General features: G+C 37.9%; 1 protein-coding gene across 12 annotated transcripts in view; it reads right to left on the reverse strand.

Moving 5' to 3' along the window:
- Positions 1 to 2,261: 2,261 nt before the first annotated feature.
- MYBPC1 (myosin binding protein C1) overlaps positions 2,262 to 19,806 on the reverse strand; it is an 89,436-nt gene continuing 71,891 nt past the window's right edge. For 4 of the 12 annotated variants that reach the window (XM_066356760.1, XM_066356771.1, XM_066356729.1 and 1 more), the window contains 6 exons: positions 18,482 to 18,677; positions 15,446 to 15,585; positions 12,553 to 12,712; positions 10,781 to 10,917; positions 8,919 to 9,105; positions 2,262 to 2,544 (listed from right to left, as the gene is read on the reverse strand). In XM_066356760.1, coding sequence (XP_066212857.1) covers positions 2,444 to 2,544; positions 8,919 to 9,105; positions 10,781 to 10,917; positions 12,553 to 12,712; positions 15,446 to 15,585; positions 18,482 to 18,677 — 921 coding nt within the window. In that variant the 3' untranslated portion in view covers positions 2,262 to 2,443. Of the gene's footprint in view, positions 2,545 to 3,683; positions 3,727 to 7,161; positions 7,281 to 8,918; positions 9,106 to 10,780; positions 10,918 to 12,552; positions 12,713 to 15,445; positions 15,586 to 18,481; positions 18,678 to 19,806 lie in introns of those variants that run through there. The other 8 variants (XM_066356735.1, XM_066356707.1, XM_066356723.1 and 5 more) reach the window with 3 other exon arrangements.

Consider the following 19,806-nt stretch of genomic DNA (forward strand, 5'->3'; position numbering starts at 1 on the left):
GCTTGTTCATCATTGGTAAATTCCTATAATGTATAACTTTTCTATAACAGAATGAAACTTAAGCAAAACTAGAACGAAGTTGTAGGCAGCTAACAGCAATGACAGCTTCTGACACTTTTTGCTCTTTGTATTGTAGTTTTAAAATAGATGTTTTCTTTCTTGTTGGAACTTTGCAGTATGGCAGTACCTTTAATATGAAGAGAAATATCATATTTAGAAAAATAACATTATCTGGTACAAAATATAGTTAGAAAGCATAAGTAATGACTGGGGAACCAATTCTTTTGTAAGGATGCTTTATAGTCACTTTAAGGCAATATTTATAAATGGCATAACAAACTTGACCCTGACTTGGTGAGCTTGATCAATGACTGTTTAAATTAGGCAACCAGCTCAGCTCCTGCACTGGGCCTCTGACCCAGCCACCAGGCTGCAGGGACCATACTGATTGGTTTTGCCACATAGAGATACTGTCTTATTTAGTTTGCAATAATGATATATGGTCTTCATGTCTTTATATATAGATAAGACAGACTTCTTTTATGTAAAATATCTTAGTCAATAATGTAGAAATGGATGAAAATGGGTATCTGCATAGGGATTGCACACATTGTTATTTCAGAATTATTGGGAACACAGGGTGGTAGCCGATATTCTTAACAAGCAGTAAGGCAAGAATCACCAACCAATCAGAACAGAAAAAGAGGTGTCAACCATAGTTTGGACAAGAACTTGAGTTTTCCCTTACTGTTCCCAAACATACTACAACTACATTCACTCCTTCCCTTTGAAAGCCCCACACTGACTTGTGGGAGACTACAAGTAGCAAAGCTCTTATAGTTCGAGGCTTAGCAAAAGGCTAAGTTCTCAACCTCACTCCTCCATATTGGCAATGAAGCTGAGTATTTGCACTCATCCTAACCCCCCCCCCCACCTCACTTGCTTGGTTAAGTTGCTAAAGGCTAAGTTTTTCTCCACACCTCTACATTAGCTGTGATGCTGAATTGTTTGTACTCTCCTATCCTCCATGTCCCTCAGAGAGACTGGAGGCAGTTTCCTTTTTATTCTTTGTTTCTGTGAAGTTAAGATGTTATGTATAGTGGGAGTTTTCTGCACTTCGGAGAATTCTTGGGTTGCCTTGGAAATGTGACTTTGTTTTAATGATCTCTTTGATTTGCTAATGACTTCACTTTGCCCTATAATTAAAGCAGGTAGGGGGGTAGAAACTCGCTTTTTGCAAGCTATGTTCTGTGTTGCAGAGAGTCTTCCAGAGCCCATCCTATTTCTCTTTAAGCTTATTTTCTTAATTCCAAGCCGTTCCTACTCAGGACTTGGAATTACTAGCTGCGCTGGTTCGGGGCATTGACCCAGGAGCATGACCACCATAATAACTTCCCAGCTTTCCTATGGAAAGAAAGCAGAGCAGATATTTTAAAATGTTGCCCCAGGGATACTATGGACCCACTTACAGGCCATAATGTACTTAGCTCCTAGAAGAAAAGGCTAAAATAACAAAGGGAAGGTATGTTGTGGCATGGTACCCTATACTTCTATTCCACCCAGTTCACTGAAACTTGCTTCACAACACCAACAAGAGGGAGGGAAGGAGGCTGCTAGTAAGATTATGGGTTTGCACAAATGTTTCTCAGCTTCTAGATTTTGCATGGATATCACCAGCAAATCCTAAGTCTGCAGCTGCTCTATAGTCTGCATCAGCTCTCTGTCACCGTGACTGTCTTGGCAGGAGCTCTGGTAGGTTTGGCCAGGATGCCAAACCAAAGAGACATGCTGGAGGTCATGCCTGAGTTTGGTAGCATGCTGGCTCCTGCCCTTCTGTCCCCAGTTCTGTCGAACACACAACCCCAAACACAAAAACAAATGCTGTGCTGTTTCATCATAAACACTTCAGATTTATTGTAGCATTTATTGAATACATTTCCCCTTCTGCTGAAGAAAGCTGTTTGGTTTTCAGAAGTCTTTTAATGAATTTAAATGGGAACAAAGCACAGATCCACTGGTGTTAAGCAGGACTGTGTGAAATACACACTCTGCTCTGCTGAGAAGAATCTCTTAGATTAAGAGAAAGATGGGTTTTTTTATTGTGGTATATTGTACTATGTTTTTTACTTTGGAGGAAAAAAAGCATTTACAGCTTACTGATTTAAACTAAAATAACTGCTTTTGCTTATTGTAGAGCTTGCTTTTGTTGTAAAGGACAGTGACAGAGCACAGACAATAATGATAAAAACGCTGACTTCAAATGGGATTTGTTTGCAAGTTTTAATTAAGCAATCCGTGCAAACATTTCTTTTCTTCTTCAACATTAGAAGGAAAAAAAAACAAAAACCCAGCCACACTTGGGTGCCTGGTGTTAAAACAGAAAATGCTTTCTCATTGCCACCAGATTTCAAAGCAGTGGAGTGCAGAGGCCACGCCCAGGCCCTCAGTATCCCTCAGGAGTGCTTGATTGCAAGTCTCGCAAATATGAATCAATTATGTTAGGAGGTACACCTTGCAAAAGGAGCCTGCAGAAGGAAAGTCCACCTGAACAGGAGAAAAAGGAAAAGTCAAAGTCAAAACCGTCTATGTGAAAAATCCCTAAAGTAATAGCTCTGGACTAGCTGCCTGGAAATATGACTATGTTCCAATTAGTTACAAAGATTCATTCAGTCCTTACTTGGAAATTTTCTCCTGGGTTTTGTACTTTTAAAATGTAAAGCATATGACATCTAAAATGAAAAGCAAATTCCGGGCAAACCATAGGAGTCCTGTGTTCCCTACTATTATCCAATCTCGTTTAAATTCCTTATTGGTTGGAAAGTATATATTTATTGCCCTTTGAGAGGTTTTGGGATTCTCTGTAGATGATTTAAGGGCTTTGATTGGATGGCAGAATAAATGCATACCATGTTATGAATCAGTGGGAAGAACCGTTTCTGGTTTATTAATGCTCTTTTTAATTAAGCACAAAGAGTTCTGACTCAAGCACATTGGAGGAGAAAAAAGGGACTACTCCTCTAACTATGTCTACTTACGCACTGTCAAAAGTGAAAATAACTAGAAATATTTTGTTAAAATTGTAAAACCTATCCTATATCTTCTAAAGATCAGCGAAATTTCATACTTACCTTTCATGTTTCTGAATTATATTTAAAAAATAAAAAATACCCTTCACAAGAGAACCCATGAAACCATAACAGTTCATGGACCTTTAGAAAAGTACTTCACTACTTGCTAAGAAATTCACGTCCAGACAAAAACAGCATGCCATTGAACATTCTTAAAACTTCTTTAATGCAAATTTGGAAAAGTCATTCTCCTTTTTTAAAAAAGATTTCACGTCACATATTGGTAGAAATGATGCCACTTATGTACATGTCCATTCCTTGATGCAAAGAGTTCAGAATGCTTGGTTATCACTCATTTTTGTCTACATTAAATGCTTTCACTCATGCTCTACTGCATTCAACAACTTGCTTCATGTCAACAGGAGATTGTTGTGCTGAATAAGTACTAGCTGTTAATTTCAAGATACTGAAATACAAATAAAAACTACAATGTTAGACATTATCAACAGTCTATTTTCATTGGATTACATAATGAAAATCATGCCATACTCCACAAGCTTTGTATGGCTTATGACAGACATAAGCTTCATATGCCAAAACCATATGAAAGCTTACCTTAGATGATAATATACATTCAAACATCCTTACTGTGCTACAACTAAGGAGAAGGGAGAGAAAGAGAGAAAGAGAAGTTGTAAGCATTAATAAAAGGCTAAAACCGAAGTTGAGTACTTATTGGATGAAATTATGGTCGCGATTATGATGAGATGATTTCATTAATCCTTAGTCATGTGAAAGATGTAGAAGCACATGGAATGAAGGGCAGGGATCCAGTCACTTCAAAAGGATCATTAATGTGTAAAACACGTATTAATATGCACAACCACTTTGCCTGAATAGGTGGCAAAGCCTAGTTGATTGTACAGTGAATATTTATGGTAAGAGCTTCCAAACTATAAGCTTAAAAAAAAAAAAACCAAAACCCTACAACATATATATATTGAGTTTTTCAACAAAAGAAAAACAGATGATGGACAAAGCATTAGTGTACATATATATATGTTGAAATTCTAAAAGGCAAAATTATCAAGTAGATATAAATATTAGACTACTGTAGTATATAATATATCCTGAAATGATTATATATGACTAATCAAATAAACACAAGGCTTAAACAAACAGATTAGCAAGTGACTATTTGTATACCCTACAAAACTTTGAAGGAACAGCTCTAATTCTTGCCTCTTTTGAAAGCTAACTTGACCTCTGGGGATTCAGAAAGCAAAAATATTGTAAACTCAGGCACTGCTCTACATCAGTCGAGTTTACGTTAAGTTGCTTTCCCGGCCCCAAAGAACATCTTAATTCACTCTTCCAAATGGGGGAGAATTGTACATATACTCTAGGACTCATTTAATGTTTAATACATTTAGTAATGGGACCTAGAATTTTCTCTCCTGTTAAGCTCGTGAATACATGAAATAATTTTGGTCCATGAAAATATCTAAAATGTCCAACAGATTGATGGGCTACAGATATTCTATTGGTGAATTTTTCATTGGAAAAATCTTAAATATGAAAGTTTCTAAATATTGGATTTATTTTTTTACTTGTGACCTCTCCCTATCAGAAATGCTCAGAGCACTTTTTCTACAACTTAGCAAAAAAAATTTTTTCAGTTTTCTGAATTTCAACATGAATCTAAGGAAACTACAGTGGTGCCTTGACACACGTGCACTTTAAATCACGAACAATTTGAGAGACGAGCAGTCACTGGCGAGATTTTTTGCTTTAAGTCACGAGTGAATACTTGAATCATGAGTATTGGGCAAATAAGTTTGTAAAATTTGTGTTTTTTGAGTTTTATTGTTAAAAATGGTTCTGGGCAGCCACGTGTGTGCTTGCCCTCAGAGCAGGGCAGTTGATAGCAAATTGGGGGTTACCTTCCTGCTTGGAAAGGGCCATTGTTATGCTAATGTTTTAAAAAGGAGAGAAGAAGCCGGAGGAAGAGAAGAAGCCATGATGGCAGAATGAGAGCAGAGAGGATGCAGAGTGCTGAAGGAGGAGCCAAGATGTCAGGGTGCTGACGGAGAAGCCAGTTTGTGCAGAGAGGAGAAAGGAGAAGGTGTGCAGATGGGGAACCAGAGGTGACTGAGACTGGTGGGGCCCTTTGATTCTAGGAAAAACCAGAGAAGATTCTTCTGGTTGTGGAACCAGAAAATGTGTAAGTGGCTTTGGGAGCCCTGTGTGTATTTGTTTGTTGGCTGGTACGAGACTTTAATAAAGGAATGGCCCACCATTTTTTGGTTCCACTGTTTCTTTACCATCTGCCCAAATCTTATGGGAACCTGCATGTGTATGGCCACGGTGGCCATGACTACTAGCCATACATTTGGAGTAGTTTGCAGCAGGATTCAGATCAGATCAATATGGAGCCACCACCACTCTTGAGCAGTGGGGTAGAGGACTGGTTGTTGTTATGGTTCCCCATAGCTGTCCTTTTGGGGACCATATGCTGGCTGATTTTTACAGCCCTGCAATAGGAAACAGAGAGCTCTGTGCAAGAGGCTGCCCGAGGCCTGCAAACCGAGGAGTGGAAGGAATTGGATTGGCCATGGGAGAAAGAGGTGCAGATCCTGGAACTGGAGCAAGCGCTGGAGAAGGAGGCCAACTGGGTTCACAACTTGCACCTAGAAATGGAGCAGTCTCTGGAGAAAGAATTACAGGTTTGTGAGTTGCAGTTTGCCCTGGAAGTTGTGGAGAGCCGGCAGCCACAGGAACTTAAGCTGGTGCTGTGACGGCGGAGTGGCTCTGAGTCAGCAGGAGCAGGCGTTTCCAGCTCCTCTTCTGAGGATGAGGAGACTGGGCTGAAGTTGCCATCCGAAGACTCCAGAAGGTAAAAGCTCGGCAGCAAAGGGTACTTACTAAGTCCCTGGCAGCTTTGCTACGATTATGGGACATAGGGGTGGATGGCAGCATGCTCTCTGGAGCAGAGGTGGACATGTTGGTTGCCATTGCCATGTGCTCCCCCTTGGGGCAGCATTTTAAGATCTGCCAGGACGGCAGGGGGGAGGGGGGAAGCCTGAGGCCCTATGTGCAAGGACTGACTCTTGGACTGCGACCAGAGGAGGCACCAGCTCCCTTGTTGGATGGACATGCGGCTTTTGGACAATATGAGAGACCTTGATGTAGGGAGGAACAGGTCTGGTTGAAATTGTACGACTTATACTGTTGCTGTAATTTGTTTATATGATGTGCCTAATTCCTTGCATAGGTGTGAATTGCAAAGTGAGCAAAAGGGGTGGAATGTTGGGCAAATGAGTTTGTAAAATTTGTATTTTTTGAGTTTGCTTACTTTTATTGTTAAAAATGGCACTGGGCAGCTGTCTGTGAAATTGCTAATTACCTTCCTGCTTGGGAAGGGACATTATTATGCTAATGTCTCCTCCCCCTTCACCAGCATCTTCACCTAACCTTGAAGGTAAATATACTTCGTAAACCAGTTTATTTCTCTACATTCTCTCTTATTATGTGTATATGTGTGTGTGTGTGTGTGTATATACATATATATATATGTATTTGTTATTTATAAAGTACATTTTCTTATTTAAAAGCATATAAAACAAAAAATTCATTTGATTTTTGGAGGCCGGAACGGATTAATTGCATTCCCATTCATTTAAATGAGGAAATTCGATTTGACACATGAGCAAATTGAGTCACGAGCTTGGCCATGAAAGGAATTAAACTCATGTGTCAAGGTACCACTGTACACTGGAAACTATTCTTAAAGGAAGATCATCTCTCTTTACATATGAAAAATAAAAGCATTAAAGAGCTGTTGTGGCTTCTCAGGTTTTGGTTATCTCATATCTAAAATGAGGTATCTGCAAATGTAACTTTCTGGCTTTATTTATGGGGACCTATGCTATGGTATTTAGTTTTCTGGCAAAATTTAGTCCCTACAATTCTTTAATACTCTTGAATAATTTGGCCTTCCTTGTTCATGGCATAAACACTGTATGCCATGAGCCACTAAGAAATATAATTAAAAGCAAATGAGAAAGTCAAGCTTTACATGCAAAGTGCGATTTCATGTAAGAGGAATGGAACAGAAAGTAGAAATATCCAGTGGGATATGAATTTTGAAAACCTGTTGCTGTCCCTCCAGGAACAGTGGTTGTCCAGGGGTAATTACGCCTTGATATATCACTGTAGAATCAGAATATGTGTACTGGTATTTATTTGTTCTCGGTTGACATTCTTACCTTTATTTTTCACAGCTTAACTTGATTCAAATCACCTATTATCAGATAACAATCTGATGATAAACAATCTTGGTTTTACTTTTAGGACCAAAAGCTTTTTACCAATATATTACAATTGATATCTTACTATAAATTTATGTGCTAGAATATATTATTTAGATTGTTAAATTTAATTACCATGTAATTAAATTCACTATGCAATTACTATAAAGAATACATCATCTATATGTATAATATTATAATCTTTTAAGGAGGCCCCAAATGTTGAACCATTTATGAAATTATCATTTTATATCATTAGCAACATTCAAAACACGCAAAAGTTGTACTAAGTTTTTGTTTTTGGATAAGTACCAACAAATACCTTAGAGTTAATAAGGCTAGGAGTTTAGAAACCAGATGTCTTTACAACTGTCACCGTAATCTGCATTTAAGTTAATAAAAACTAAAAAATAACATTTAAATTTGTAAGCACTATCTCAAGAGTAAGGTTTGAAATTTTCTAAGAATATTATGCTTTATATTTGAGACAGAAAAATTTTCCTCTCACTTAGTTATGAATCTACTATACTATATTACCTTAGGACTGACAGAGAGCATAAGAGAAAGAATACTATTTTTTTAAAGTTACAAAAGAAATATTTTTACAATAAGTTTCTTTTCTATTTTATACTAAATTTAGGACTACAAACTTCTTTATATATAAATACCTTAAGCATTTACTGTTTTTCCTAAAAATAGATATTTATAAGATAATCTCTCTGACTTTTAGATTATGATTTCTTCATTATAATGCAGTGGAAAAAAGACTTCGGTTTTCACAGAAAAACAATGTAATACAATAAGAATGAGAGAAAAGACATTAAAATTATGTCACCTATTATCTCATAGTCTCCCAAAGTAAGTTTTGATTGTTGAGAAAAAACTTTAGTATAAAAACTAGACTTAATTAATATGAAAATTAAGAAGACAGGTTATGCTAAAACTTTTCTACCACATCAATCTTTATATATTTTCTTGACTTACATTGGTTGAAAACTAGTATAAGTGAAATGCAGACCTTAAATGGAAGCTCTCTAGTGAGATTTTAAGAGCAACTGGTTAGAATATGTGGATGCTATGTTCCACATGTATAATATTCTACACTAAATTAGCTAACTTACCCATATGTACAGAAAATTTCACAAAATAATAAACTAATTAAAAATAGTATAAATTCTTACCATTAGGTAAATACTACTAGGCTTCTACTTATAGGTGACAACATCATCAACATAATACCCTCTGACTTTGTTTATTCTCACCGTGCTGTGCATATACTGGTATTTCACTGTAATTAATATTTCTTTAGCTAACAAGAATTGCATGAGATGAAAATAAGTTTACTTAAAAAAATGAAATAACCTTCAAAAATAAATCAAGAATGCCGTAAGACTAAAAATGTCTCCTTTCCCCAAATTCTCTTCCCTCTTACTCCTTGACCCGAGAACATTTTGGCAAACAGTTTGGATTTTGCAGTAAGGACAATAATTAAATGATTGTCTTCCATATTATTCTATACCTGAGACCTGGGATGGCATACCTTTCACTTCCAGTTTGCATTCGACCTCCACTGTCCCAAGGTTGTTGACTGCTTGGCAGCAGTAAGTGCCTCCATCATAGGGGCTGGGTTTGCGAATCTCCAGAGTACAGACCCCTTGGTTGCTGAACATCCTGTATCTTGGGTCATCCACAATAGCAACTTTGTTTTTCATCCAGGTTATTTTGGGCTGAAGTTAATATTGAAGTAAGTTAGGTCAAAACATAACTGTACTTAGCATATTAATTAATAGGCTATCAAAGCCAGCAATAGAATTTCAAAGCATGGCTTAGAAAGAAAGCACATCTAAGAAAAATCCACATCCACTTGAGCACTGTTTCTCTCAAATTAAATTCTATTTAGTGCTTGGTAAGAGAACAAATGAGAAGTTCTGAAGAAGCAAGCCAGATTTGTTCACAGGAAAACTCTGGGGCAATCTTCCCAAACAGATTTAGTTGCACTTCAATTTGATCTACATACAGGTCCATGAGGTGAACTCATCCAAGAGACTATATATTGCTGGGCATTTTTCAGAGAATCCCCATAAGGTGTTGTAACCATCTAATTTTCTCCATTTTTCCTGATTTTCTTTTCTAATTATTTATAGGTTTTGTTATTATTTTGTAAATATTTATAATTATTTCTTACCACTTAATCTGTCCTCTGACATTCGTTTTTATCATCTGGTATCAATGAATCTTCTTCAGCCAGACAATTCAAGATCTATCATAACCCAATTACCCAGGGAGATGACTCCATTCTCCTTGAACCCTGAACTATATCTGGTATCAACGACCTTCTACTTCTTTTTCATATTGTCTTCTCCTTCTTTATGTAAATGAATACCCTCCCCATTCCCTTTGCTACCTCTTACATCATTTTGCCTTTCTCAGACCCTAAAGATGGCCCTTCTCTTTCTTTTTCACACTATTCTCTCCCTTCTTCTGCTTTTCAAGTGGAAGCATTCATTGAGGCTCCATGTTGGTCCTTGGCTTTTTGCACACTACCCTCTTTCCTCAATGGTATTCTCTTTTAGCACTTTGACTCCAAGGGGTGGAATGTAGCACCCCCCTACCTGGGGATTCCTAAACCAAGAGTCACAGCCCTGACTTTTGTCTTGAGCTCCACTGAACCTCTCCTCTACCTACTGGTCACTCTTACTTGGATGTACCAACATCACTTCCAATTAAACATGAATTCAGTCTTTTCCATCCTCAGTTTGGCTTCTCTCTGACTTTCCTATTTTTGTTTATAGTATATGTAGGAAAAATACCACTGTTAGCAATTTTTCAAATTCTGAGCCTCCTTCCTTCAGTGCCATCTGGGGAAAGATAGATATCTCTATGGGCAACATTCATTAATTTGTTGTTCTTTTCAAATGTCAACAACACGAAACCTTAAAACCTTTCTAACTTTCTTCTGTCAGATGTGATTTCTCCCTTTCTAGTACTCTGTACCCTTAATACAACAACACATAGTCAATTCTGCCTACCATTATAGTATCATCATTTGTCTTAATCTATTATAGAAAACTTGATAAATCAATATTTCCACCTTATTTTTCAGGTGAAACAATACTACTTCCATCTGCTCACCTCTCAGTTCTTTTTAAAATAGGTGGTTTGGTTTTTCCCTCGAAGGTCTCCTTTATTTAGTAAAGAACTATAAAAAATTTTTACTACCACATTTAAATAGTATACCTAAATTTCTACCAACACCTTCCCCCCAATAAGACACAAATAGCAACTGGAGGGTCAGTTGCTATTACTACTTACATTTATAATGTGACAAATACAAAAGAGAGAGCTTGGGGTTAATTCTTAAATTTAACTGATGTGATTTTAAAAATATGTAAAACATGGTACCTTAGGGTTTCCTCTCACACTGCAGTTCAGAGTGGCATTGTACCCAGCTACAGCGTAAGTGTTAACCAGAGGCTGAGTAAACATGGGTGCCTCTGTGAAATCGAAGTCTTCATACACTGGATTTTTGTAGACTTTACCTTCAAAACAAGCATTAGACATATACAAGTTGGCCTGCAACTTTATTATTCTTGGCATACTTTGCTCACCATTAAAACTTCCCTGAACTTAGGAAAACATGTAAAAACATGAGTGAACACCACACGGCATTCACTCATTCCAGAGGGTGTAAATGTACAGCCAAGCCCACATGGGGCAGAGTGGTCATCGGAAACTGAAACAAAATATTGAAAAGAATTTGGTGTTAAAATATTTTGATCAACAGTGTGTCTTAATGTGACAGCAATGAGGAAGAGCTTTAAGAAATAAAATGATGGGCATGGAATTCAGCTTCACCCATATCATGGGTCTTGTGTGTCTAAGAACAGGAGTAACCCAAGCTCAAGAAGCCAATGTCTAATTTGTCCTGACCCGTGATTTTAGTCATGTATAAACCTACTGCCCAGAAGTTGGAACGAATTACAGCTTGTATTTTTACAGATTTTTAAAATAGATTTTACTGAGAGAAAAGAAGGGAGAGGGAGAGGGAGAGAGAGAGAGGGAGAGAGAGAGAGAGAGAGAGAGAGAGAGAGAGAGAGAAACACGACAATCAATCTGTTCTTGTAAGTGCCCTGACGGGATTAAACCAGCAACCTCTGTGCTTCAGGTTGATGCTCTAACCAACTGAACTATCTGGCCAGGGCTACAACTTCTATTTTGTAAAATGCAATAATAATACAATTTCCCTCTAAAAATCTTACTTTAAAATTAATATTTACTTGGACATTTTTACCATAATTTAAAAATATGTGTTTGTCATTTTCTCTTTCCTTTTCACCACATCACTTTTTCTTTCAGTCTTCTCTAGTCACTGAAAACCAATGTTTCCAGATGTCCACTTGTGATGCTGTGATTTATAATAAAAAGTATACATTTGGCCTTTATCTCTGTTTCCAGCACAGAGCTAAAACCCTTGAAATTTCCTAAGCAAGGAGAGCCACAAATGTGTCTTTTGTTATGTTAATGAGCTGGCTTTTTGGCCCCACCCAGGGGCTGGCTGTCAGGGAAACCAACCTTGTGATACCTGTGCTGGAAATTACAGTCCTGCCCCCAAATTTCCAAGGAGGAAAGAGGGGTTGGTTATTTAACCAGTCATGGCTATGAAGCCTCCACAAAACCCAAAAAGGATGTGTTTGTTAGCTTCTGGATTGGTGAACATGTAGAGATTCTCAGAGAGTGGTGGAGCTCTGAGAGCATAAAAACTCCATGCCCATTCTTAACCTATGCCCCTCTTCCATCTGGATGTTCCCGAGTTATAATCTCTTATATTAAACCAGTGATATAGTAGATAAATGTTTCTCTGAGTTCTGTAAATCAAACCTGAGGAGGGGGTCACTGGAACCTCTGATTTACAGCCTGTTAGTCAAAGCACAGGTGACAACTTGGACTTGCAATTGGCATCTGAACTGGGAGATGGAGACACTCTTGGGGGACTGAGCCTGTAACCTGTGGGATCCGATGCTGTCTCTGGACAGACAGTGTCAGAACTGAGTTGAATTGGAGGACATCCCGCTGGTGTCCAAGAATTGTTTGGTGGTGTGGGGGAAACTCCCTCAAACCCTCACATACTGAAATTGGGTTCAGAGCCCCCATTTACCAACCCACTACTAACTCACCATCCTTGGCAATCACAGCACTCTCTTTAGTCATTGTTGCATCCTCACTGAGGCCACACATGTTTTCAGCAAAGACCCGGAAGTAATATTCATTTCCTATGACCAGTTCAGTAATGGTGGCATTGGTTCGGTGATAATGCTCAATAACAGTGAACCATTCCTGAAAGAAAAAAAAATTTTGTGGATAATCCTCTAAAAATACACACAGCTATTCCAACTGTTGATTAGAATAAATAATAGGGATGTTTCATTTGCTAAAAGAAAAATAGCACTAATTTTTATATTGAGAGTCATAACAATTATGTTTAATTTGGTTAATACTTTATAATTTACATTAGACTATATGATTTAATTCTCATTGACATATTAGAATCATATACTCTAGATGTCAACTACTACCTTGATATTTTCTTCATAATTATACAGTCTATCATCTATCAATCTACTTGTCTTTTTATCTCCCTTTTGTTTAACAAAATATAATTACAAAATTTTGGTGCCAATATATCTATTCTGAGGAAGAGAGGATGCTAAATCACCGAGAAAAATGAAAATTGTTTAACAAATTTGCCTAATCTTATCAACATAGAGTTTTTTTTTTAAGGTCTTTGCTGAGATATCCCCTCCTCCCTAACTGTCCAGCCTTCCAATACTTTATTTTGGTCATACTCTATCACCTTAACCTGGCAAAGTGTTCTTCACAGCACTTGCTAGCTTAATTATATTATATATTTACCATTTTACTTGTTTATTCTCTACCCCCACCCATCACTGGGATGAACCCACCAGGATGTTAAAGATAGACTTTTCACCCTGTATGTTCCCAGTGCCTGGCACAGTACATGGCACATAGTAGGTACTATGCATAAATGTTTCTTCAATTCTAGGGTGGATGAATGAGTGAATGAGAAGCTAAAACATTTTTTTTCCATTTTTTTCTTCACATATCAAGAAATAGAGTGGTTTCCAAATTTATCTGGCAACCAGTAGAAATGCACATTGTGTGCATATGTTTTGGATGAGTAATTGAGAAAATACCATACATTTGCTGACAAAAAAGACAGTTTATAAAAGAAAAAATTTTCCTTGCAATTTTTATGGGCCATCATTTGATATGTATTTTGCATATTTTAGGACGTCAGACAAATGTACTTACACATTTTTTTATTCCCAAAGCACTTTATGCAAACTTTATTCCAACATTTATTATATTGTTTTGTCATTTCTTTTTTTATGTCTTTCAGCTTGTCTAGACCGTGAGTGTTCTAAGAACAGGAGTTGTCTTTCTTTTATTTCTTTTTTTCTTCCCTCCCTTCCTTCTTTCCTTTCTTTTATCCAGTAGCTAGAACAGTGCTCAACCTATAGTAAATGACTAAATAAATAAATATGTTGGCACACACAATAAAAACTATGTTTATGGGGATGTTTATGTCGCAAGGCAGACCTCAAACTTATGAAGCAGCAGGAAAGTCTTGGTTCATCCAGACTTGACTAGATATCTAAGAGCATAAATGTCGGGCGAGTATGATGATGGTGGAAGAGTGGAGGTGCCACCTAAAGGGACTGTGGTACCTCTGGATTCACTGCCAGTGTCTGAGCCAAAGTCCAAAGCATTGTAAAGGAAGTTCAAGATGTGCAGTACTTCCCTTGCAAAGTCATCCATTGATCCAGTTCTCATACTGCCCACGCTTAGCTGAAAGATGTGGTTTTAAATGGCAAATCTCATTTTGTCATGTAACACCCACCCAGAAAAAAAAAAAGACATGCTAGAAATAATTTGTGGAAAGGTAAAGATTGAAATCCATTCCTATTACTTATACTGCCCTTCCCAACCCTCTTCCCTTGTTCTGTTAACCTGATGTAATTTTATAACCTATAGTCATACTGCTATCTACTGGTGTAGACGTCTAAAGACTTCTTACCAGGGCAGTGGAGAGAGGTAGAAGAGGATAAAGGGGAGATAAGTGGTGATGGAAGGAGACTTGACTTGGGGCAGTGAACACACAATACAATGTAAATACAGATGATGTATTATAGAATTGTATACCTGAAACCTATAAAATGTTATTAATCAATATCACCCCAATAAATTCAATAAAAATTTTTAAAAAAGGACTTATATATCATTCTTTATGATGTTTTATCTTCCTATGAGAGTGAAAAATGGTTCTTTGCTACTGTGTATCCAAATACTCATTTATTCTTTCATTCACTTACAGGTAGGCAGTAGTAGAGGATAGTAGATGGATTCTGATTCAGGAAGACTGACACTTTAACATTTAAAATCTGGTGATCAAGTCATTTATACTTTTCAAACCTAAGTTTCCTCTTCTATAAAATATGAGCAATAAGGATGCATACTTCATCTGGGTTGCTTCTCGAACACTCTAAGCTCCTTTCCTCCTCAGGACTCTTCCACATGCTGTTCCTTTTAGAATCTTTTTTTTCCCTCTAACTGGTGTCTTTTTCTCCATGCTATCCAATATTTATTTTACAAGGAGAAAGAGTTGCATGGATGTAAATCTGAGTCAGAATCCAGAGTGAGTAAATATCTGTTGAACAAATTAATTTACTAAATTCTATTGTTGGGTGTTTTATATTGTTTTAGTTTTATGATAATCAAGCAAAGTAAGTATTTGTGAACCTACATTACAAATGAGGAAGATGGAGATCAAAGAAGTTAAGTGACTGTCCACGTACACGTGGTCTTAAGTGGCAGTGCTGAGATCGGTGTCTGACTTTCTGGGGCTCCAAAGGCCTTACCCTTTCTGCTAGATCCCCTTCCTTCTCCACGGCCCCCATGGGTTGTTCCTCATGAGAGAGGTCCTCACGCTTCCCCCTTCTGATGAAATGTGATTCTGCTGCTGCTGAACCAGAGACAGCCAGGTCTTACCATGCTCTTTTTGTCAGCCTTCTGGATCGTGTACCCTGTGATGGCTGCATTCCCGTCATCCTTTGGTGGTGTCCATGTTAAGGCAACGTTCTCTCCCCACACATCCTCAATCTTCACAAGTTGGGGTGGACCCGGACGGTCTACAGGATAAATTCACAGCATCACTGCAAAGTCACCTTCCCTCCCAACCTACATGTTGTTACAGGAGGGTATTTTAAAACGCTCCTCACTCCTTGCATTTCTACCTGCATTCCTTTCAGTGTTCCTAAGCTTCAGAGAAGTGGAATGCACTCCAGCTAAACTATTTTCATGGGGGGAAAAAAGAATTTTGTAAAGAAAATTGAGATGAGACAGAGGGAAAGGGGATGATAGGATGGGATAAACCTGAAGCGAAGGGGAGAGGGCGCTATAGGGAGGGGGGCAAAGGAGATGTTGAGTGGAATATGGGGGAGGGTAGATGCATTCGGGGTGACACTAGAATCTATGTAAATACAATAAATTAAAATCAATTAAAATAAAAGAAAATTGAGATGAAATCTGTAACCTTATTACCCACCCCTCCGGGGCAGCCTACTGACATTAATCACAAGGCTATCCAGCCTAATTAGAAATGTAAACTGATGTTGAGCTTGAAAAATTTAGAGCCCACCTGGGCTGAGCAGCTTTGGTTATTGGTGAAAGGCACTGAACCCCCAGTTTGTGAATGCGTTTCTCTGTTGTACCCAAAACATAGAATGGGCATGAAGAAAACATGTTTTCTCCAACTCTTCTTCCATGATTTATTTGTATTTACCAAGTGTTTTCATTTCATGTAAGTAAAATGAATGAATGAGGAAATAGTCTTTCCTCAGTTTACTTTCCGTATCACATGAGTTTCTGTGACCTCTGACCTTCTAGTAAAGTTCAGTCACATTCGGGAAGGCCAAATGATCAAGAAAACAAAGTCTTGATTGGGAAGCCCCTCCCCCCCAAATCAAATCATAAACAGAGGTGCAAAAAAAGAACAATAATTATACAGGATGGGGCAAAAATGTTTGCAATTGTTCCTATGGAAAATAATATAATAATTAATAAAAATAATACAAGAATAAACTTTTACATACTCACAATTGTAAACCTACTTTTGCTCCACCCTGTTATATATTTGCATAGCATTTCTTAATTTCTTCAGAGAATTTTGCATCTATTATCCTTCTCAGTGCAAGCATCACCCTTTCTGCCCTAAAATATTTTTCAGGTATTAAAATACAAATTGTAATTATTTCATAGGAAATATAAATTGTCAGGCTGGAAAGAACAAACTGCAGTGTGCTTTCTGGTGAGGCTTTTCCCTCTTTCCCATACGATTTAACAAGCAGTCTTCCTGGGCTCGATGGGAGGAGCCACACAACCCTCCCTTCTTTTCCACTATCACCAACAAATTTCCATGGCAGTTTTCAGTGTCCTATTTCCACCAACCTGTCGTACAGATAGATAACCATCTTTCCCAAGTCCCACTCCCAGCTACACTCCAGGTCAACTTTGTCTTCAAAGTTCACATTGACTTTTCAAACACTTGCTCCCTAACAGTAAATGGCTTTGCTAGATTTTTAGTTATGGTAGATGCATACGTGTGGAACTAATAAAATAACTAGGATAATAGTAGTACTATTTATTGAACACTTTGAGTGTGCAAGTGATGTGTCAGGCACTTAGAATTAGCTGGTAAAATGGCTTTATGGCAAAGTAGAAAAATATACTGTCCTTCCTTGTGTTTCCGAGGGCAATGCTCTCCCAGAGGCTTCCATGGGGCTTCCTGCAGAATGGGATCAGGCCAGATCCAAGGTCATAGCCTAACATGCCCCAACTTAACAAAAATGAAGAAGGGTTAGCCAGTAGGAAAAGAGTGCTTAGTTTGAAGGACATGAACTTTCACCTAAAAGAAGGCTTGCTACAGGAAGTTGCTCTTTTGGTGAGAAAACCTCTAGTTTCAGCAAATTTGCTGAAATATCATAATAAAAATAGCTGGAAGCAAGGCTTATCTTAGTTCTGTTTTTAAATTTATTCCTGACATTGCAAAAATTATAGAATAGTTCAAGTGAGAGAGCTCCCTCTGTAAAAGATCGTTCCTCTACGCCTCCAAATGGACAGAAGTAAGAACTGACCTTATTTATTATTTGGACAGGTGAGTATCTAGCTAGCCCTGCAGGATCAACCAATACAGTGTTTAACTGCTAATTTTTGTTTAGGCACATCTTCCTTACATTTAATAAAAATTTCTTCATTCTCCATTAAAACTTTATTAATAGCACATTTTAAAGTGTAACAGACACATGTTAAACTATGGCTAGAATATATAATTGTTTCTATGCAAGAATTTGAAACAGTTTTATCGTTGAGTTCACAAAAAATAAGAGAGGACTGGTTCATAAAGCAATACAGACAATTTTCACTAAAATGTAAATATATTAATTTTTTAACATAGGTGCCCTAAATCTCCCACAATTAGTCTTTTTTCTTTTTTTGTTACAGAGACAAAGAGACAAAGAAAGGGACAGATAGAGATAGACAGACAGGAAGGGAGAAAGATAAGAAGCACAACTCTGTTGTGGCACCTTAATTGTTCATTGAGTGCTTTCTCATATGTGCTTTGACTGGGGGGTTACAGCAGAGAGAGTGACCCCTTGCTCAAGCCAGCGACCTTGGGCTCAAGCTAGTCACCATAGAGTCATGACTATGATCCCACGCTCAAGCCAGTGACTCCGTGCTCAAGCTGGATGAGCCCATACTCAAGCCGGCGACCTCGGGGTTTCGAACCTGGGTCCTCCATGTTCCAGTCCAATGCTATATCCACTGCGCCACCACCTGGTCAGGCTAGGATTAGTCCTTTATGTCAGTGAAATATTATTCTGAAATGCTAACAAATCTTACTAATTTATCAGTTGTTAAAGAAATTCTAAAAAAAAAAAAAGAATTTTATATAGAGCTAGCCTAACAAGAACAATTACTCCAATTAGGACTTTGACAGACCGTTCCAGTTCCTCCTTCCAAACCTACCAACAATCTGGATTTCAATTGAAGCATTTTCCACGAACTTTTCCACTTTGACTTGCAGATCATATTTCCCTGAGTGGCTCCTCTCGGCTTTTCTGATAAATATGATTGTGTCAGTCTCAGAGTTACGAATGTTGATTTGATTCTTATCAATTTCTGCACCATCCTTCGTCCATGTTAATTCTGGTCTTGGTTTCCCCTAAAATGAAACACAGAAAAAGTAGAGGGGGAGGGAAGTCAGAATGTCTCAAGACTTTTTTTCACTATTATAAAAACAGGACAGTGGCTTACCCTATGAAAGCAAGGCTGGAAAACAGCCTAGTGGTAGGCAGCTGTAGCAGTGACAGTAATACTCGTTGCCTTGATTGCATTCTGTGTACAAGGCACTGGTTAGGTACATGAAGTATATTATTTCCTGAAATCTTTACATCAAGATAGCATCGTTATCCTCAGTTTTTTGGGTAAGGATTTAAATGACTTGCACAAGCCCTTGCAGCAAGTAAATGCTAGAACCAGGTTTTACAGCCGGGTCTCTCTAGCTCCAAAGCCCACACAACACAGGTTAAAAGCATGGGCTCTGGGACCATGGAATCTATATTTGGATACTCCACCACTGAAGAGCTGTGTGACCTTGGGCAAGTTACTTAAACTCTCTGTGTCTAAGCTTCCCACCTTGTAAAACAAAAACAAGGATAATACCTACCTCACAGGTTGGTTCTAAACATTGAAGCTCATAGGAAGCTTCTGCACACTATGTAAGTGCTGTATTAATATCTAAATATCAATGATTATCATTCATTTCTACTCTGCTGCTCACTTTAGACTTGTCTATCATTCTCTCTCTGTATTTTCCAACTGCTGAAACTATTCTCTAAGAGCAGACTTTGAGAAATCATAATCTCAGTCATGAGCATGAGTTTTGGTTTATATTACAGAATATATTATATTATTCTTGGGGATCCTGAGGACCCAGGCTCACCCCGCAGATGGGAACCAGGCGTTAACTCAGCCAGGTGAGGCACAGCCCCCCTGCAGGCCTCTGATGTGGCTTGTTGACAGGTTATTTATGGTAGGGAATATGAGAGACCCACATCCAACCCCTCCCAACAGAATTTGAAGAATGTTTGGAGGTGCTCAGACTTGCATATGGAAAGTAGAGAACAATAATGTTGTTAAGAAATAGAAAAATAGATCAGGTCTTATTTCCTTCAATGAATGCTATTAACTACTGGGGAATAAATTGAGTTCTCTGGTAATATATGAAATGAAAAAAGCACTGGATAAAGTGTCAGAGACACAGACTCTGCTCTTGGCACTAGCATTACTTG

Source organism: Saccopteryx leptura, chromosome 1 (genome assembly GCF_036850995.1).
Source record: "Saccopteryx leptura isolate mSacLep1 chromosome 1, mSacLep1_pri_phased_curated, whole genome shotgun sequence".
Taxonomy (NCBI): Eukaryota; Metazoa; Chordata; class Mammalia; order Chiroptera; family Emballonuridae; genus Saccopteryx; species Saccopteryx leptura.